A 22,225-nucleotide genomic window follows, 5' to 3' on the forward strand; every position below is an offset into this window, starting at 1 on the left:
CTTCGGGGTCTCAGAGCGGCCAGAACTCTTTATGGGGAGGGGGGCCGACACCCTAGCCTTTGCCTTTCTAGTCACCCGCCGAAATATTCTGCTTGGATGGCAATCGGCAGCACCATCCAAAGCTGCAGACTGGTTGTCCGACCTGGCAGAATTCCTCCAACTGGAGAAAATAAAATTTGCCACCCGGGGGTCAGAAGAGGGCTTCCATGTGAAAGGGAAGCCGTTCACCAACTTGTTCCAATATCTGTGTTTATAGCCAGCAACCAGTAGAGCAAGGGGGGGGGGGGGGGGGGGGTGGAGACACACAGACGAGCCACGGAATATAATGGAAAAGGAATCAGGAAGGGGAGGAGGCGGGGGTGAAGGCCCATAATAATGAATGTGAGGGACAAAGAGGGACAAGAGACAAAGCCGCAGGGGACACACCTGAGGGCACACAGAAAACCAGAGTGAACAACGAGAAGACACTGGTTAATACATGCTCGGGTCACACTGGGGAGTACAGTAGAGGCAGATCGGCCAAAGGGGACCAGGGCCACAGAGGGTGGGGAGACAAGTGTACGTACATATAGATAATGATCTTATTTTGTTCTGATTTCTTTTTCTCTCTTTGGCTTTTCTTTTTTGTAATCTTAATATATATATATAGCAAAAACAACCAAGGAAAAATTATGTGCGGCTATGCAACTTGTGAACTAAAATGTGAAACAAACTGTGCAAACCGATGAAAACGTTTTGTTTTAGAAAGGGTTTTTCTCCCCTTTACGGTACAAATTACATAAACTCCACATCTGCTTAAAATCAATGCATTTGTGCTTTTGAAATTTCTCAAGCACATTTAAAATGGTGGATGCCATGCATACATCTCAAAATCAAAATTCAAGGTAAACATATGCTTACAGCAACATTAGAAGAAATTGAATTTACCTTGTGGATTGACTAATCACTCGTGGTACAGCAATATGCAAATCTATACATTAACCTGGAAAATATGGAAATATTCAGCTGCCAGAAGTTGCTATTTTTCATTTTTGCAAACCAAGGATATGGTTATCTAGATCAAGGGTGAAAACTTGCAACACAAATATATATTTGTACATTAGAACTGAGAGGCAATTGTCAGCTTTTCGTTCCAAATAGACAAAGAACCTCAGCTCCATTACAGCATTCTTCACACGCAACCGCATGGGGGATTTGGCCCTGTGCCCAGGCATAGATAATGGCCTGCCATTTCCCTACAAGGAGGGAGACTTAATTATGTGTGCCAGCTGACTCGCCAACCACCCGATACAGATATAGCATTAAAGCAAGCGCAGCTGGGATAATGCACTTGTGCAAGTAACCTGAAGAAAAATATTTTCCTTTCAGCTGATAAGGCTTGAAATCTGTATTGGGAGACACAAAACACTGAAGGGGAAGCATGTTCAAATCCACCGGTTTACAAGATGAACTCTATGCCTGAATAGTATTGTCTGAGCAATCATTAATTATGATGTCAATGAATCACCTAAACTTCCTGGATCAACATTTGCACGTAGATACAATTTGCACATTTTCTGGTCCTCTAGCACTAGATATTCCGGACAGAAGATCTTAATAAAACATTTTTTTGACCAAATTTGTTGATGTTTCGTTTGGGAAGTTTTTTCATTATTATGCACATACAGGTACTAGGGAGTGGAGCACTTATACATCCAGTATCAGTCGCATCAAGCTTTCAGAGCACAGCATATAGATGCAGAGTTTAACTCCGCTTGAAATAGGCTTTGGCCCCCCCATTAATGCCAAACTCATGCCAATCTGCTGCTGTAAGCCCTTGCCAGTAAGAAAAGGGTTGAAACTGTCTAAATTCCTCTCATGTAAGGTCGGTTAATCCAATCAGTCTGGACTAGATTTCACCCAAGGCCGCTAAGACAAAAGACCAGTTTCAAACCCACTGCATCGGCCAACATCCCTTCACCAGCAAGCTTGGCTTTTTGGAAACAAATTCCAATCTTCTTTGATAGCACAGTTGGTAAATTTGCTGCTTAAGGTGGTTTTAAGTCAGGAAAAAGAAAAATATCACTACTTTAACCTGCACTGCTGGTCAATGGCAGCAATATAATAGTTCTTACCAAGGGGGTAACAAGAGAGAAATATCCTGATTGCCATTAGATCCCCAGTAATAGAATTTCCTTGTTTATGCCACATAGCACAATATTTGTGCCAGCTCCATCATCAGTAACCAAAACTGCTTGCCCAGGTTCACACATACAGAATGGTCATTCACGTGAGGTACTAAAACACCGCAACCTTTCTTACTTGGTCTGGCCTACATGGGACTCCATACCCACAGCAATATGATTGACTCTCAACGGCCCTCTGCAATGGCCTAGTAAGCCACTTGTTCAAGGGCAATTAGAATGGGCAACACATGCTGGCCATGCCAGCAGTGCCCAAGCCCCATGAAAGAATAAAAAAATAGGAGTTAGTTATATCTCAAGGACATACACAGAATATTGAAGCATGATTATTTGGAACATTCATTCTAAATTATGTTGTGATCAAACTAAGCTCTATCTGTCCTTTATCTAATTGGAACAATTATTCCCATGCAGCTACAACAACAAACAATGTGGAAAATTGCACAGGTATGTTCTATCCACAAAAACACAGGACAGTTATCACCTACTCAGTCTATTCTCAATCATCATAATAATAATCGCTTATTGTCACAAGTAGGCTTCAATGAAGTTACTGTGAAAAGCCCCTGGAGTGTGATGGAAAATCATTGACATTGCTATCAAGCAGAACTGACTCAGCTACAACCTGCTCACCGAGTCTTGGTTTGGGTCTCGCCAAGGCCAGTTAATTTCAAACCTCATTGCAGCCTTGGTTCAATCTTGGACAAAACAACTGACTTCCAGAGGGGAGGCGAGAGTGACTGTTCTTAACATCAAGGCACTATTTGACCATGTGTGGCATTAAAGAACCTTAGTAAAACTGAAGTAAAAGGAAATTAGGCGGAAAACCCTCCACTGTTTGGAATTATACCAAACATAAAGGATGATGGTTGTGCTTGTTGGAGGCCAATCATCTCAGCCCCACAATATCACTGCAGGAATTCCTCAGGGTAGTGTCCTGGGCCCAACCATCTTCAGCTGCTTCGATTACCTTCTCCTTATGATCAAGTCATAACTGGATATTCACTGGTGATTGCAGTGTTCAGTCACGTATGTGACTCCTCAGATATTGAAGTTGCCTGCGCTTGTATGCAGCAAGACCTGGACAATATCCAGGCTTGGGTGGCAAGTAACGTTCACGCCACACAAATGCCAGGCAATGATCATCTCCAACAAGAGAGGATTTAACCATTTCCCTATGATGCTTGGCATCACCATCATTGAATCTCGCATGATCAACACCCTGGGAATTCCACAGGTGCGTAATCACCACCGACTCTTTCCACCATCTACATGACACAAATCAGGAGTGCGATGGAATACTCTCCACTTGCCTGGATGACTGCAGCTCATACAACTTTCGGGAAGCTTGATACCATCCTGCACAAAGCAGCCAACTTGACTTCTTTTATTCATTCAGGAGTTGTGGGGGTTACCGGGTAGGCCAGCATTTATTGCCCATTCCACTTGTCCTTGAGAAGGTGGTGGTGAAGAGCTGCTTTCTTGAACTGCAGCAATCCATGTGTTGTAGGTACACCCACAGTGCTGTTAGAGAGGAGTTTGAACATTTTGACCAAGCAACGATGAAGTATTGGCGATATATTTTCAAGTCAGAATTGTGGCGACCTGGAGGGAAACTTGCAGTGGTGGTGTTCACACGTTTCTGCTGCCCTTGTCCTTCTAGATTATCGTGGGTTTGTAAGTAGCTGCCTAATAAGGTTTGGCAAGTTCCTGCAGTCCATTTTGTTGGTCCACACCGCTGCTACTGTGCATCAGTGGTCGAGGGAGTGAATGTTTGTGGATGGGTGTCAATCCTGTAGGCTGTTTTGTCCTGGATGGTGTCAAGATTCTGGAATATTGTTGGAGCTGCACTCAGCAGGGGGCAAGTTACTCGCCGCAGGATTCCTAGCCTCTGACCTACTCTTGTATCCACAGTATTTAAATGGTTAGTCCAGTTCAGTTTCTGGTCAATGGTAAGCCCCCAGGGTGTTGATGGTGAGGGATTCAGCAATGGTAATGCCATTATTGAATGTTATGGACCAATAGTTATAGATTCTTTCTTGTTGGAGATGGTCATTGCCTGGCACAAATATTAATTGTTGCTTGTCAGCCCAAGCCTGGATATTGCCCAGATCCTGCTGCCTTTGGTCATGGGATGCTTTAGTATCTGAGGAGTCATGAATAGTGCTAAACAACCATCAGCGAGCATCCCCACTACTGACCTTGTGATGGAAAGAAGGTCATTGATGAAGCAGCTGAAGATTCTTGGTCCCAGGACTCGGCCTTGAGGAGCCCACTGATTGATGTCCTGGAATTGAGATGTTTTTGTTTGGCACTCTATCAACCAGCCTAAACATTCACACCCTCAATTACCGATGCACACTGCCAGCAGTGGGTACTATAGTCAAGGTGCATTGCAGCAACATGCCAGCCTTCTCTGATGGCACCTTCCAGCACCTCCTCAACCACCGTCATCTAGAAGGAGAAGGCAACGGATGCCTGGGAACACCACCACCTGTAAGCACGTCTCCAACCAACTCCCTTGGAACTACTGGATAAAAGCAAATGACTGCAGATGCTGGAATTTGAAACGAAAGAGAAAATTGACAAAGCTTTGGCTTTGACAAAGAGTCATCAGACTCGAAACGTTAGCTCTTTTCTCTCCCTACAGATGCTGCCAGACTTGCTGAGATTTTCCCAGCATTTTCTCTTTTATCCCTTGGAACAATATCTCCGTTCCTTCACTGTCACTGGGTCAAAATCCTGGAACTCCCTTCCTAACAGCACTGTGGATGTACCTCCACCAGCTGGACTGCAGCAGTTCAAGGAGATAGCTCACCACCACCTTCTCATGGGAAATTAGGAATGAAAACAAATGCAGCCTTCGCCAGTGGTGCTCACATCCTATGAAAATATCAAAAAATATTTGTCAGTTTTTCGATTTTTGTTCACATACTGACCTGTCGCACAACCCAATTCAGCCTGTCCAAGGGCTTTTTTCAGAAGATTGGCACAATTCATTGCTTCTTGTCTGAACTTTCCAAATCAATAATACCAGCATTTCCACACATTTAAGCTTGGTGGAGATGTAAACCATATTCCCACCACCTTCTCTTCCACCACGTTTGCCCACATATGAGCAAGACAGGAAAGCCATGTAAATCAGGAAAACATGATTCTGCCTCATTTCCTCTCATATGCACTCCTTGGTTGCTATTACCATGGGTCCAGAGGCTGGGGTCATGCTCAACAAAGAAGGGCAAACTTCCCCTTATTTTCCTGGATCTTCCAAGTCAAATCTCTGCCCCAAAACTGGCTTCACTTAGTCAGTGCAGGGGAAGACAGAATATCCAGAGATATGCCCCATTTGGAGGGAGGCAGTAATCAGTTGCTCCACTATGGATGTTATATAAAAGAGGTATTTGACAAATTTCCATGAATATGTCGGCTTGCTCTATGAAGTTTGATATTTAATTGGACACATTCGGGGCAATTTTAAGCTAATCTACCCATCGGGAAACTTGACAGGATTAGACACAACTCTGGTTTTACAACCAACCCAATATGACTGAAACCCAGGGAGAGTAATATTGGGCAGGGTGCAAAAATCACTATTCTATCCGATCCTGTAGATTTCTCACCCAGCAAGTTAGATTAAAATGACCACCGTTGAACCCGTAATCTCAGAGTTCAAGTAGAGCCACAGTTGGCATTGGGCTGAAGGAATCCTATTGTAAATTATGGGAAATGTCTGGTGACAAATTAAAATAACTTATTATACTTTGAACACTATGCAGATTTATATTACAGTAGAACACGTGTGGATCAGATGCGACTTCATATAAAAATTAAAAAGTTAGGATATATAAAAGGGTATTACTGTTTACTGAAGTCACTAACTACCATTTTCTGTTGGAAAACCATAGTTTTACAGCTTTTATGTTGCGATGTGCAATTATTATATGCTAAACATAAATAGAAAAGGTTCACAGTATTTTTAAACATAATTATGAATTTGAGATTTGAAACAGATGCTAACTCTTCTAAAAATAAAATTGGACACATTTTCAGCCTCAAGGACTATCCAAACGTACATATTGCAAATTCTTAACTTGTTTTTTTTTAATGTTCCGTGTGAACGTCAACACCAGGAAAGACCAATTTCTCATCCTGGGCAGTCAAACTGCCAGGATTTTCTTCAGCAATTAAAGATACGGAGGTGAGCAACTCAGGGGAAAAATTAAGAGAGCATGAAGATGTGCTCCCCCTCCCATTTTCCAAAGGCATTTATTCTTTAGTAATAAAAGCATTGATTGGCAATGTAAGAAAGAGAGGCCTTTTGACTGGCCAGGGGCGACTGGAGTTAGCAGGTCACATGACAAAACCGCCAGGCATACAGCCAATTAAAGTTGGCCTTTTCTGCCACCCAGTACAACAACCAATAATTCCAGTTGTGGTGTGATGCTCTCTACCCTAATATCAGAACTCCAGGTATTGCATTGTTCTGTTTTCCACAGCAGCCATTCAATGGCTGTCACAAGTAATTTAGTTAAAAATTTTGGACAACCTTGTGCTCAAACAGTATTTTCCATTGGGCAGACGTTGACAATTATTTCTGCCAGAATGATGAATATTGACAGTGAACCTAAGAACTGGGAGCAGGAGTAAGCAAGTCAGCCTGTTGAGCCTGCTCCACCCATCCAATACGATCATGGCTGATCTCATGTCAGCCTCAACTCCACTTTCCTGCCCATTCTCCATAACCTTACAACCCATTACTAATTGAAAAGCTTTCTATCTCCTCCTTAAACTTACTCAATGTCCTGGCATCCATCGCATTCTGGGATAGTGAATGCCACAGATCACGACCCTCTGAGTGAAATAATTTCTCCTCATCTCAGTTTTAAATCTGCTACTCCTTATCAGCAAACTATGATCGCTTGTTCGAGGTTGCCCAACAAGAGGAAGCATCCATTCTACGTCTACTTTGTCAATACTTTTTATCATCTCATACCTCAATTAGATCTCCTCTCATTCTTCTAAACGCAAGAGCATGTAGGCCTAAACTGCTCAATCTCTATTTGTAAGACAAATCCCTCATCTCCGGAATCAATTTAGTGAACGTCCTCTGAACTGGCTCTAATGCAACTACATCCGTCCTCAAATAAAGGAACCTAAATGGTACAGTACTCCAGGTGCAGTCTTACCAATGCCTTGTACAGTTGCCATGATGTGGAGATGCTGGTGTTGGACTGGGGTGGGCACAGTAAGAAGTCTTAAAACACCAAATTCAAGTCAAACAGCTTTGTTTTGAATCTCTAGCTTTTGGAGCGCAGCTCCTTGACTCACCTGATGAAGGGGCTGCGCTCCGAAAGCTAGTGATTCCAAACAAACCTGTTGGACTTTAACCTGGTGTTGTAAGACTTCTTATTGTACAGTTGCAGCAACACATCCCTACTTTTATACTCTAGAGAAGACACAGATCAGCACTACTTTGAAACCTAACTTTTTGAGATGAAAGAGCAACTTCCAACCCATGTCCTCACATCTGACTGAAGCAAGACCAAGTAAGGATGGCAGATTTCCTTCCTTAAAAGGACATTAATAAACCAGATGGTAGTTTCATAGTCTGAGTAGCTTTCAATTCATGATTTTATTAATTGAATTTAAATTCCACCAGCTGTCATGGTGGGAGTTTCGTCCATGTCCCCAGAGCATCAGCCGAGGTCTGTGGATTACTAATCCAGTGACATTAACACTATGCCACCCATCGCCTTTGTTGACTCACTGAAAACCAAATAAAAATGCCACCATGGCAGTTAAACAGCTATATTGGCAAGATTTTATCAGTATCTATAGGAGCTTTCTGTTGATTGCAGCCTTTGTTGAGATTTCTTTGTACAATTATAACATTAAAAACATGGAAAATGTTTCTAGGTGGAATCAGATTCAGAAAATGAAACCTTTTTTGTACCTCTTCAAAGAGGACTGTTCATACAGTTTTTAATCTACATACCCCAACTCCTCTCAGAAGTACATAAAATCTGAAGATGTACTTTCGAGGCTGAATAAGGCTCTGGTCAGACCCCATTTGGAGTACTGTGAGCAGTTTTGGGCCCCGTATCCAAGGAAGGATGTGCTGGCCTCGGAAAGAGTCCAGAAGAGGTTCACAAGAATGATCCCTGGAATGACGAGCTTGTCATATGAGGAACGGTTGAGGACTCTGGATGTGGAGAGGATGCTTCCATTAGTAGGAAAAACTAGAACTAGAGGGCACAATCTCAAACTAAAGGGACAATCCTTTAAAACAGATGAGGAGGAATTTCTTCAGCCACAGTGTGGTGAATCTGTGGAACTCTTTGCCGCAAAAGGCGGTGGAAGCCAAATCACTGAGGGTCTTTAAAAGAGAGATAGATAGGTTCTTGATTAATAAGGGGATCAGGGGTTATGGGGAGAAGGCAGGAGAATGGGATTGAAAAATATCAGCCATGATTGAATGGCGGAGAAGACTCGATGGGCCAAGTGGCCTAATTCTTCTCCTGTGTCTTATGGTCTTTATCACACTGTTCACTCTGTAAATTACTATATTTATAGCAATTAATCTACACGACACACTATCAGACAGAATGGCCTGATAGATGGAAATTAATAACCCAACAGGTTTGCCTAACGAGTAGCTCAGCAATACTGGTCTAATTTCTGGTTCCCTGTCTATGCTAAAATGCCAATAGTCCACAAATGCCCTCACGATTCCTAGATTATGGAGCAAAAAGGAGTTTTTGTCCCTGATCATTAATCAAAATCCCCTGCTGAATATGCACATTTGGTCATCAGACAAAGGAGAGCACAGAGCTCAGCTGTGTGTCATATCCTTTGAAGGTATGTCAAATTATCAACTTTCTGTCCATACTTTTAAAATTGGACACACACAACACACAGTTTGGCGCAGCACGGTAGCATGGTGGTTAGCATAAATGCTTTACAGCTCCAGGGTCCCAGGTTCGATTCCCGGCTGGGTCACTGTCTGTGTGGAGTCTGCACGTCCTCCCCGTGTGTGCGTGGGTTTCCTCCGGGTGCTCCGGTTTCCTCCCACAGTCCAAAGATGTGCGGGTTAGGTGGATTGGCCATGCTAAATTGCCCGTAGTGTCCTAAAAAAAAGTATGGGGGGGGGGGGGGGGGGGCGGCGGCGGTTGTTGGGTTACGGGTATAGGGTGGATACGTGGGTTTGGGTAGGGTGATCATTGCTCGGCACAACATCGAGGGCCGAAGGGCCTGTTCTGTGCTGTACTGTTCTATGTTCTATAACCTATTAACATTGCGACTGCAAATCATGTGGCTTCTGGAATGGGACCACAGACAGTATTAAGTATCGGACAAATACCTAATTAAATATGAACATGGGGAGGGTACCTCACAGCTATTTGTGGAATTCACACGTCTCATTGTTTAAGGATGGGCGAACACCTAAAGACTGTCACGTTGCCAGACAGTTTGTTTCCATGTTTCATACTGAGCATAAGGGAAGATTGAAACTGAAAGGTGACAATCAACTTACCAGCATATTACCATGGCCCTCTCCATTCAATCTAGACTTGGCCTCAGAAGTGTTAAGCGCCCATGTGATCAAAACTAGTTTCGGGGACTGTACCTCTAAGATCCCAGGAACCAGCAGATCCATGAGAACTATCAGTCACCAGCACGTCTGAAAACCAGACTCTGAAACCAGGTACAATTCACCAAGCAGTCATAATACATAAACTATCCCAGTTTCAAAGTTCACCTGACAACCAACCCCTTGATATTCAACAATAAACCTTACAACTTGCTGTGAATTCTTCACTTTACATGCATGGCAGGGGCGGCACAGTAGCACAGTGGTTAGCACTGTTACTTCACAGCTCCAGGGTCCCAGGTACGATTCCTGACTTGCGTCACTATCTGCATGTTATCCCTGTGTCTGCCTGGGTTTTCTCCGGGTGCTCCGGTTTCCTCCCACAGTCCAAAGATGTGCAGGTTAGGTGGATTGGCCATGCTAAATTGCCCTTAGTGTCCAAAAAAGGTTAGGTGGGGTTACTGGGATAGGGTGAAGGTGTGGGCTTAAGTGGGGTGCTCTTTCCAAGGGCCGGTGCAGACTCGATGGGCCGAATTACCTTCTTCTGCACTGTAAATTCTATGATGCTATGACATGTCCTTCACTTCAACTTTAAATCATCGAATCCCACAGGCCTGCCACATGGGGCACCTTAAATCAGAAATGGAAGTAACTGCAAGCTGTAAAGGTGCTGTACCTTGGTCTGTATGGAATCTTTGTGCACGTGTATCTGTCATGTTTTGTTTTCTCAGTGCAAAATCTGAGATTAAATAATCTTCTTTATTTTAAACTCTCAAACTTTGCTGCTGAATTATTTAATTGGAACACACTCCCAAAGGTTAAAAAAGACATTTCTTTCCATACAAAATGTACGGACATAAATGGTTATCTTTACGAATCATAGAATTCCTACAGTGCAGAAGGAGGCTATTCGGCCCACTGAGTCTGCACTGACCCTCTGATAGAGCTCCCTACCTAGGTCCACTCCCCCACTTTAACCTTGTAACCTAACAAGTACTTCCTGGACACTAAAGGGCAATTGATTATGGCCAATCCATCTAACCTACATATTTTTTGGGCAGTGGGAGGAAACCCATTTAGACATGGGGAGAATGTACAAACTCTAAACAGACACCCAACGCCAAACCTGAACCCGGGTCCCTGGTGCTGTGAGGCATCAGTGTTAATCACTGTGCCATCGTGCCGCCAATAAGTTCTGTACATAATCCCTCTCAGTCGCCTTACACAGGAGAAACGTGAATTAAAATGAGGCATTGGAAGATATCTGATACCTATGGAACTTATCATGAAATTTTGCCTTCACGAGAGTAGAGAATTATGGAAAAACGGATAAAAATCAGCCGATTCATTTGCAATACAGCTTTTGCACAGAGCTTCTCCAATGATTATAAAGGCGACATATCTCACTGGTCATTCCGCTAAACAACTGATTCATGTATACATTCATGTGATGGTGTAATTCCTGCAACTGTATTAAGCGGGTGTTTTTTAGACCCAGTACTGCTGGGAAACATTTATTGTTGTCCATAGGGAGATGAGAGAATGTCACAATCGGGCAGTTTATTTAATCCACAATGGTAGATTAATGGCGCTGCCCATTTTTTCCCCTGGAAAACAGAACCATTTTGCAAAGAGTTTAATGCTCTCTTCACATACCAGTAAACAAATTTTAACTAAAGAAAACTTCCAAAAAGAGAGGAAAATCCTCCATATTGTGCACGCACAGCAAGGTTCTTCAAAAAAATATATATTATAGGGTACACAGTCATCTGTTCCCAACACATTAACATCTGTCCAAACTTGGATCAGCATCTAACCATTGGTTGAGGTCAGTTTAACTTGATGCTACTTCTAATTCAGTATTCAGGATTGTGTTAGAAGATTATAGTGCACAGCTGAAATCAGTCTGCTGCTTTTCACAGAGTTAGACTGCAATATAATGATATGGCCAGCACATTTTGCAAAGCTTACTACAGCTATTCATCAGATTTCCAGATTACAAGCATGAACCTGTCCATCTCTAGTTACAGCAACAACAAAAAAAAAAATTCCCTTCCTTCTGAACATTTAAAAAATGTATATAACTTATGACCTCGAGCAGCGGAATGGGAAATAAACACAAATACTACAAATCAGAGGTCAACATTTCAGGGGCAACAAAAACAAAGAAAAACTTCTGGAACCACATTACAATCAACACTTGCAGGCCAAAGAACGCAGAAATCAAAAAGCTGCAGACACTACTGACAATGGCAAGATATTTTGTCCCACTGGAACAGTAGGAAGGTGGGCAGAACACTCGAAAGATGATAATGTGCTGAAACCAAGCATGAGCAATCCTCCATCTATTCACTTGGGAAAAAAGAAACAGATTTTCCACATTCAAATGAGAATTTCGACATCAATGAGGTGGAGTTTCTCAACATGGTAAAAGGACTCAAAGAAATCTCCAGGATGCTATTGATTATAATGGAAGAGAGAAGGAATAGGTTTGTGGGATTCTGTTGGTCACCATAAACACTGGGGAGATAGCCTTAATTTAACAAATTAATGTGGCACCCAATTTAAAATGGATGACAAAATGTACCCAAGAAACTGCAAATATCTTAATTCTGCATTGCCACAAAGTACAATAATGGAAGCAGTAAATTTCGAGACCGCCTGAATGATAAGTTAGTAAATAGTATTACTGGATGTTAATTCCTTTACTTTTCTTATGAATAGTTTCTTAAATGGACCATGGGAAGTACTATTATCTGTAAACTTTCACCCCCAAAAACGTTTTGACAAAGTTCCGCAGCAAAGGTGTGGTAGCCTGCAGCTAGACTGCACAACTACACCGCAAGTCACAGATCAACTTCGAAGGTAGCAAATGCCGTAGGAGTCGAATTCAACACACAGCACAACCCACCCCCCTGAGAGTGAGCGACAGAAGCCCAACTTCAAGACCACAAGAGTGAAATTTGAGACTGACGTGCATATCAGGCCTCCACTTAGGATCTATTTTAGCAATTGTATAATACAAAGGGGAAGCAAGCATTTGCTAGTCAGAAAGGCCAAATAGTCTTTCTCTCCCCACCAGACCATCATTTACCTATCCACACTAATTAACTAAAATATTCAAGATCTTTAAAAACGTACATGAATTCGGTAGCTACCATCGTAAAAAGGGCACATTTCCTCTCATTCGCCTGATTCCCCCATGCTGACTGGATTTACCCTGTAATGCCTGCGCTGTTTCAATTGGGATTTGGAAGATCCCAGAAGAAATTAGCAGAATTGTTGGTTTGGAAAGTACTCTGCAGGCAGCAGCATTGCTGCTGACTGGAAGATCTAGGCAACCGAGTACAAAAGCAGGGAACCTTTATAGGCTTTTCACAGTACCTTCATTGCAGTGTTAATGTAAGCCTACTTGTGACAATAAAGATTAGTATAACGCTCTGGTTGGACTATTGTCTGGACACCACACTTTAGGAAGAATAGAGGAGATTTACTAGAATGGTCCCAGGGATGAGGGATTTTGAGGTTAGGTTGGGAAAGTTAGAGCTATTCTTGGAGAAAACGAGCTTTGAGGGATTTGCAGAAGATTATGACAGGTTTTGATAAGGTGGCCAGAGAAAGGCTGTTTTAGTTGGCTAATGATTCAATGGCTAGGGGACACATTAAGGTTTTGGGCAAGAGATGCAGGGTGGATGTAACAAAGAACTTTTTTTAATTCAGCGAGTTGTCAGGAGCCAAAACTTTCTGCTTTATGAAGGGGCTGGAAGGGAAGACGATCAATGATTTCAAAATGAAATTGTGTGAACACTCAGGAGAAACTTTGGGAGAAACTTTCAAGGCTACAGGGATACAGCAAGCGAATGGGTCTGACCAGATTGTTCTGCCTCGAGCTGGCATGGACGCAATGGGCTGAATGGCCTCTGTGCGGTTATGACACCAGATCTTGGTTTAAGAGTCAAGGTAAGTCGAGGAGGCACAACACAACAGAACGCAGTTTGGGCAGCGAGTTCCACATGTGAAAGCTGAAACCCCAATAGGGGGAAGCAAGGCCGAGCTGGAAAGAACAGCGGGAGTGGCCCCAATGCTATCACACCATTGAAACACACTGAATCCCCAGTCTTGCCGCTCACACACACACACATGTCTGCCACAAACATCCGCAACCCAGTCTAACGCACCATACCCAATCACATGGAGGCCAAATTTCCTGAAGCATTTGGAGGATGCTCTGCCCCCTGGCTCATTGTCCAGGGGAGGGTCACCAATGTGGTTAATTCGTGCACAAAATCGTTTAAATATACATCGAGCAAAACCAACCCCCCCCCCCAAAAAAAAATGGAAACAACGTTGCTTAATCCCCCCCCCCACGCCGACAGAAAAGAATCGAACTTCTGGTTTGAAAGTCCAATTGCCGACAAATCTCCTTTTACACAATTTGCCCCGTTCAGTTGTGTAACAAGGCCCCAAACGAGGGCAACTGCTCTGGTTTATGCCACCGCATACATACCGATCCGTAACCAGGATAAGCCATTGTGCCAGTGTGTCAGTTTCAGTCTGCAGGTCAGTATCAGCCTCAGGGTGCAGTTCGAGCTCCACTTCCTCTTCCCCCCAACTCGCAACACTTTCACTCTCACCGAGGGGGGGGCAGTTCCAAAAAGCCAAGCGACTCACCCGGGCCGAGGATAATTCTACCTCCTTCAGCAATAGATTTGAATTGATTTGTTAAAAGAGTTTGGGGATTTAATTACTTGATTGTGATCTCTGTCTTTTTTTACTCTGCCTCTGGGGTTCCTCCTCAGTCCCTCCCCACAATCTCTCACAATGGTATCTCCCACAGTGTATCCACTTCGGGCGCGGTTTCCTATTGAAAAGCTGCTGTCTGTCTGGCTGAGAGCTGGGGACCGCTTTCGGCGCTGTACCTCTCGGACATGCTTGGTGGGACTTGTCGGTTCTACTTATTCCGTCAGGCAACTGTTTTAATTATGAACAGCCCCGATTTCCCCTCCCGCCAGCCGCCCGTAAACAGAAAGGTGTTTTCATGATGTTTGATTTCCCCCCCTTTTATAAGTATTTTCCACAACCCTCCGATTTTGTAATGATTTGATACTCCATTAATAACCTTGGATTGGATTTGTTTATTGTCACGTGTACCGAGGTACAATGAAAAGTATTTTTCTGCGAGCAGCTCAACAAATCCTTAAGTACATGGGAAGAAAAAGGAATAAAAGAAAATACATACTAGGGCAACACAGGTACACAATGTAACTACATAAGCAGCATGGTGGTTAGCATAAATGCTTCACAGCTCCAGGGTCCCAGGTTCGATTCCCGGCTGGGTCACTGTGTGGCGTCTGCACGTCCTCCCCCTGTGTGCGTGGGTTTCCTCCGGGTGCTCCGGTTTCCTCCCACAGTCCAAAGATGTGCGGGTTAGGTGGATTGGCCATGCTAAATTGCCCGTAGTGTCCTAATAAAAGTAAGGTTAAGGGGGGTTGGGTTATGGGTATAGGGTGGATACGTGGGTTTGAGTAGGGTGATCATGGCTCGGCACAACATTGAGGGCCGAAGGGCCTGTTCTGTGCTGTACTGTTCTATGTTCTATGTTCTAAGCACCAGCATCGGATGAAGCATACAGGGTGTAGTGTTAACCAGGTTAGTCCTTAAGAGGGTCATCTAGGAGTCTGGTAACAGCGGGGAAGAAGCTGTTTTTGAGTTTGTTCGTACGTGTTCTCAGACTTCTGTATCTCCTGCCCAATGGAAGAAGTTGGAAGAGTGAGTGAGTCGGGTGGGAGGGAGCCTTGATTATGCTGCCCACTTTCCCCAGGCAGCGGGAGGTGTAGATGGAGTCAATGGATGGGAGGCAGGTTCATGTAATGGACTGGTGTTCACGACTCTCTGAAGTTTCTTGGGGTCCTGGCCGAGCAGTTGCCATACCAGGCTGTGATGCAGCCAGATAGGATACTTCCTATGGCGCATCTGTAAAAGTCGGTAAGGGTTAAAGTGGACATGCCGAATTTCCTAAGTTTCCTGAGGAAGTATAGGCGCTGTTGAGCTTTCTTGGTGGTAGCGTCGACGTGGGTGGACCAGGACAGATTTTTGGAGATGTGCACCCCTAGGAATTTGAAACTGCTAACCATCTCAACCTCGGCCCCGTTGATGCTGACGGGTGTGTACAGTACTTTGCTTCCTGAAGTCAGTGACCAGCTCTTTAGTTTTGCTGGCATTGAGGGAGAGATTGTTGTTGCTACACCACTCTACTAGGTTCTCTATCTCCCTCCTGTGTTCTGACTCGTCGTTATTCGAGATCCGGCCCACTATGGGCGTATCGACAGCAAACTTGGAGATGGAGTTGGAAACAAATTTTGCCAAGCAGTCATGTGTGTACAGGGAGTATAGTAGTGGGCTAAGTACGCAGCCTTGCAGGGCCAAGATATTGAGGACTATTGTGGAGGAGGTGTTGTTGTTCATTCTTACTGATTGTGGTCTGTTGGTCAGAAAGTCGAGGATCCAGTTGCAAAGTGGGGAGCCAAGTCCTAGGTTTTGGAGCTTTGATATGCGTTTAGCTGGGATTATGGTGTTGAAGGCGGAGCTGTAGTCAATAAATAGGAGTCTGAAGTATGAGTTCTTGTTGTAGAGATGCTCTAGAGATGAGTGTAGGGCCAGGGAAATGGCGTCTGATGTGGACCGGTTGCAATGGTTTGCGAATTGCAGTGGATCAAGGCGTTCTGGGAGTATGGAGGTGATGCACTTCATGATCAAACTCTCGAAGCACTTCATTACGACTGAAGTCAGGGCCACCGGGCCGTAGTCATTGAGGCACGTTGCCTGGTTCTTCTTTGGCACCAGTATGATGGTGGTCTTCTTGAAGCAGGTGGGGACCTCGGCGTGGAGTAGGGACAGGTTAAAGATGTCCGTGAACACCTCTGCCAGCTGGTCCGCGCAGGCTCTGAGTGCACGACCAGGGATCTCGTCCGGGCCCGTCGCCTTCCAAGGGTTCACTTTCAGGAAGACCGATCTGGCTTCGGAAGCTGTGATGGTGGGTATGGGTGAGTTATGGGCTGCTGGGGCACTCGACAGCAGATTGTTGGTTACCTGCTCGAACTGAGCATAGAATGCATTGAGTTCATCGGGGAGGGGTGCGCTGCTGCCGGAGATACTGCTTGGCTTCGCTTTGTAGCCTGTTATGTTGTTTAGTCCTTGCCACAACCGCCGAGAGTCTGTGATTCTAGCTTGGTTTGATATTCTCTCTTAGCATCGCGGATGGCTTTGCGGAGGTCGTACCTGGATTTCTTGTATAGGTCAGGGTTGTTTGACTTGAACGCCTCAAATCAATAGAGAGTCAATCTTGCGATTGAGCCATGGTTTCCGGTTGGGGAATGTACGTACTGCTTTCTTTGGCACGCAGTCGTCCACACATTTGCTGATGAAGTCTGTGACAGTGGTGGCATACTCATTTAAGTTGGTCGCTGAGTTCTTAAATATGGACCTAAGCAGTCACATAAGAGCTCTTCTGTTTCCTCGGACCAGCACTGCACAACCTTCTTAGCTGGATTCTCCCGCTTGAGTTTCTACTTGTAAGCCGGGAGAAGGAGCACTGTCTTATGGTCTGATTTCCCAAAGTGCAGTCGGGGATGGAACGGTAGGCACCCTTGATTTTGAGTAGCAGTGGTCAAGAGTGTTGTCGCCCCTGGTAGGACAGGAGATGTGCTGGTGCAATTTTGGCAGCACCCTCTTGAGGTTGGCCTTGTTGAAGTCTCCGGCCACGATGAACAAGGCCTCGGGATGTTCTGTTTCGTAGTTGTTTATTGATGAGACCATCAATTCATGCGACACGTGGTTAGAAGTGAACAGTAGTTTTAATCGTCTCACAACAGAGCCTGCCCGTGACGAGATGAACTCCAGATGAACTAGCAGGCAGGCTCTCAGCATCAACCTTTATACATCCGGTTAAGGGGAGGAGCCATGGGTGGAGCCATGGGCGGAGCCAAGGGTGGAGCCCTGTACAAGCTCCTCATCTCCCCCTATGGGTAGAGCCGCGCAACTACATGTGATCCAATACAATATACAGGCTCAACACATGTACAAAACAGTGTGGATTATTAGTATTTATAATTCACCACATTTATAACTGTGTACAGTTCGTCCAGGGACTTCCTCATTTCTGCCTGGGGTGGGATGTAGACCACTGTGATAATAGCTGACGCGAACTCACATGAAAGATAGTATGGGTGGCACTTCACGGTCAGATATTCTGTCTCTCCTTCCTAAAAACTGAATAGCCCTCAAAGCTTATTTCCCATCCTTGGTCACCTTGGAGCCATATCTCCGTCATCCCAACTATATCATATCCCTTTACTTCTATCTGCGCAACTAATTCATCCATTTTATTTTGAAGGTTCAGGTACAAAACCTTAAGGCTAGGCTTTGAACTTTCTTTGTCCGATCCCTCATATTTTTAACAGTCTTATTATCTGAAACAGGCCCTTGATTTCTCTGCCTAATACTTTTCTTATTCTCCTTGCTATCTTTTTCTCTTGTTCTTGATTCTCCCTGCTCTGAATTCATACATAGGTTACATAGTCCCACCCCCCCTGCCATATTAGTTTAAACCCTCCCCAATTGCACCAGCAAGTACCCCTCAAGGATATCAGTCCTAGTCCTGCCCAAGTATAACCCATCCAGTTTGTTCAGGTCCCACCTCCACCAGAACCGGTCCCAATGCCCCAGGAATCTGAAACCCTCACCCTGACACCATCTCTTTGGCCATATATTCATCCAATACATCCTGCTTTTCTACTCTGACTAGCACATGACACTGATAGTAATCCTGAGATCACTACCGTTGAGGTGCGACTTCTCAACATTCTTCCGAACTCCCTATATTCTGCTTTAAGGACCTCATCCCTGTTTTTACCTATGTCGTTGGTACCGATGTGTTCCACGACTACTGGCTGTTCACCCTTCCCCTCCAGAATGTCCATGGCTCCAGACATCCTTGACCCGAGCACCAGGGAGGCAACATACCATCCTGGAGTCTTGTTTGCGGCCACAGAAACGCCTATCTACTCTTCTTACAATCGAATCCTCTATATTGTATTCCCACACTTTGTACTCCTTCCTTCTGGGACGAGCAAGTGGAGATGAATTGTAGTAGGCACTGGTACAGAAGATCCCATAAAAACAATGTAGCTGAGGGCCAGGCATTTAAACATGGACAGAGCTCTTGTTCTGCTAGCGGGATGTTAGCACAGTGGTTAGCACTATTGCTTCACAGCGCCAGGTTCCCATGTTCGACTACTGGCTTGGGTGACTGCCTGTGCGTACTTTGCACATTCTCCGCGAGTTTGCATGGGTTTCCTCCATTAAGTCCCGAAAGACATACTTGTTAGGTGAATTGGACATTCTGAATTCTTCCTCAGTGTACCCGAACAGACTATGGGCTTTTCACAGTAACTTCATTGCAGTGTTAATGGAAGCTTATTTGTGACATTAATAATAAAGATTATTATTATTACATTGTTTAATTGCTGGAAGATTGGAACACTGCCTCCATTATGTGGCGACTAGGGGATTTTCACAGTAACATCATTGAAGCCTACTTGTGACAATAAGCAATTTTCATTTCATTAGCATTCGAAGCCAATGTTACAGATTCTAGCAGCTTGGGGGGGGGGGGGGGGGGGGGGGGGGGGGGGGGGAGTATATGTGATATAACTTCCACTTCTCCCCCTTGGTTTGGACAAGGGAAGTGGATTCCTGGTGTGGCTTTTTGAGATGGTTAATGTTCATTCATATGTTTACCAGAGCATTCAATGGTCCATTGTCTTCGCAGATGGATCATCTCTGTTGGCCATGGCTAGAAATGGAACAAAGAACCAAGAACAGTACAGCACAGGAACAGGCCCTTCGGCCCTCTAAGCCTCTGCTGATCATGATGCCTGTCAAAACTAAAACCTTCCACACTTCCGGGATCCGTATTCCCCTATTCCCGTCCTATTCGTGTATTTGTCAAGATGCCTCTTAAACGTTACTATTGTACCTGCTTCCACCACCTCCTCCGGCAGCGAGTTCCAGACACTCACCACCCTCTGTGTAAAAAAACTTCCCTCGCACATCTCCTGTAAACTTTGCCCCTCGTACCTTAAATCCATGTCCCCATGTAATTAACTTTTCCACCCTGGAATGTAAAGGGAACTTCATGCATTTCCTTGGAATTTGGTTTCTGCAGTCACGGGAGATATTAGCACCTCTGTGGAGATAATAACTTTGCTGTGACAGTTTAAAAAAAAATTAATTTGGAGTACTCAATTTTTTTTGCAATTAAGGGCAATTTAGCGTGACCAATTAACCTACCCTACACATCTTTGGGTTGTGGGGTTGAGACCTGTGGAGACACGGGGAGAATGTGCAAACTCCACACAGACAGTGACCCAGGGCCGGGATTGAACCTGGGTCCTTGGTGCCGTGAGGCAGCAGTGCTAACCACTGCACAACCGTACTTCCCATGTTTTAAAAAATATATATTTTAATTCTCCTTTTTCACATTTTCTCCCAAATTAACACCCACCAACAATAAACAATAAGCAGTGACGAATATAATGCCAATCCTCATATCAACAACAACAATCCCATCCTCCCACCAAACCCCCAAACAACTGTCCGCATGTTAACACAAACAAATAACAAAAAGGAATCAGGAATCACCCATAGTCACCATTAACACATACAGTTCCCCCTCCCCCCAGTCCTTGCAACACCCCCCCCCACTAATGTTCAATGTTATCCAATTCTTGAAAGTGCATAATTAATAATGCCCATGAATTGTAGAACCCCTCCACCCTCCCCCTCAGTTCAAATTTAACCTTATCAAGAGTCAAGAATTCCAACAGGTCCCCCCACCACGACAGGGCACAGGGTGGAAAGGTTGCTCTCCATCCCAACAGGATCCGCCTTTGGGCGATTAATGAGGCGAAGGCTACAATATCTGTCTCCGTACCCGTTTACAACCCTGGCTGGTCCGACATCCCGAATATGGCCTCCCTGGGGCCCGGGTCCAGTTTCACATACACCACTTTAGGAATTACCCTAAAAACCTCCTTCCAGTAATCCTCCAGCTTTGGACAGGACCAAGACATATGAACTTGATTTGCCCCCCCCCCCCCCCCCCCCTCCCGCCCGCCCCCAGAATGTTCACATACATCTTCTACCCCCTCAAAGAGCCGGCTCATCCTCGCCCTTGTGTGGTGTGTTCTGTATACCACCTTCAGCTGTGTCAGCCCCAACCTCGCGCACAAGGTGGAGGCGTTCACTCACCTGAGCACCTCACACCAGAACCCCTCCTCCATATCCTCTTCCAACTCTTCCTCCCACTTTACTTTGATCCCTTCCAGTGATGCCTTCTCCTCATCCAAAATTGCCCTGTAAACCACCGACACTACCCCCTTCTCCAGTTCCCCTGTTGTCAGCATCTCCCCAGCAATGTGGAGGCCGCTCCACTGGGAAGTTCTGTATCTCCTTTCTGGCAAAATCTCGAACCTGCATGTATCTAAACATTTCCCGCTGCTCCAGCTCATACTTCGCTACCGTACTTCCCAAGTTGCTGTGATCGCTGAAAGCTAGAAATTCCTTTTGTATGAGCTGCAGCCAATCATGGCTTCAGACAGTATAAATCCATTATATATATATTTTTTAAATCATATGAAGTAGCCAGGATAATATAGGTAGATATATTTTTATTCCATGCCTTCTTGCATTGACAGTAGGAACAGGTGAGATTTTAATTAAAATAGGAAATGTTGAAAACAGCAGGTCAGTAAGCTTTGTAGAAAGAAAGCAAATGCATGAATGTTGCAGCCCTTCCACCAGAAAACCATCTACATCTGTTCTGAGGAAGGGCTAAATGCCTGAAGCATTAACTTGTCTGTTGACTGATCTGCTGAGTGTTTCCATCTGTTTTTCTCTTTGGATTTTCACCATTTTCAGTTTTTTGCCTTTTGTGTGTGTTTTAATTAAACTAAGTCTATTTTCTAGTCCATGCAAAGGTTCACGTTTCTCAGTCTAGCACTCCATTGTCAACACATAAGAACAGCCGGGCCAGTCAGCCCCGCTCGCCTATTCTGTACTTAGTTGGATCATGGCTGAGCTATTTACTATTTACATACTTTACACTCTTCAGGAATCTTGTGGAATCTGTTTGGGTGGGTGGAAATGAGGAATAGTCAGGAAAAGAAGTCACTAGTGGGACTAGTCTACAGTTCCCCTAACAGTAACCACAATGTAGGGCAAAGTCTACAAGAAGAAATGTTGGCTGTAAATGAACAGCAATAATCATGGATGAATATAAGCTATATTTACACTGGAATAAAATCAAATCCATGTTTGTAGTAACATGGATGAAGAATTCTTCGAATGCTTTTGAGACAGTTTCTTAGAATATCATGTACTGGAGCCAACC

General features: G+C 44.4%; 1 protein-coding gene across 1 annotated transcript in view; it reads right to left on the bottom strand.

Moving 5' to 3' along the window:
• sri (sorcin) overlaps window positions 1-14,459 on the bottom strand; it is a 70,160-nt gene extending 55,701 nt beyond the window's left edge. Inside the window, exon 1 of the mRNA XM_038797939.1 lies at window positions 14,282-14,459. Within this exon, the coding sequence (XP_038653867.1) occupies window positions 14,282-14,305 (24 nt within the window). The 5' untranslated portion in view covers window positions 14,306-14,459. The remainder of the gene's footprint in view (window positions 1-14,281) is intronic.
• Window positions 14,460-22,225: the final 7,766 nt, after the last annotated feature.

The sequence above is a fragment of the Scyliorhinus canicula genome, chromosome 5 (genome assembly GCF_902713615.1).
Source record: "Scyliorhinus canicula chromosome 5, sScyCan1.1, whole genome shotgun sequence".
NCBI lineage: Eukaryota > Metazoa > Chordata > Chondrichthyes > Carcharhiniformes > Scyliorhinidae > Scyliorhinus > Scyliorhinus canicula.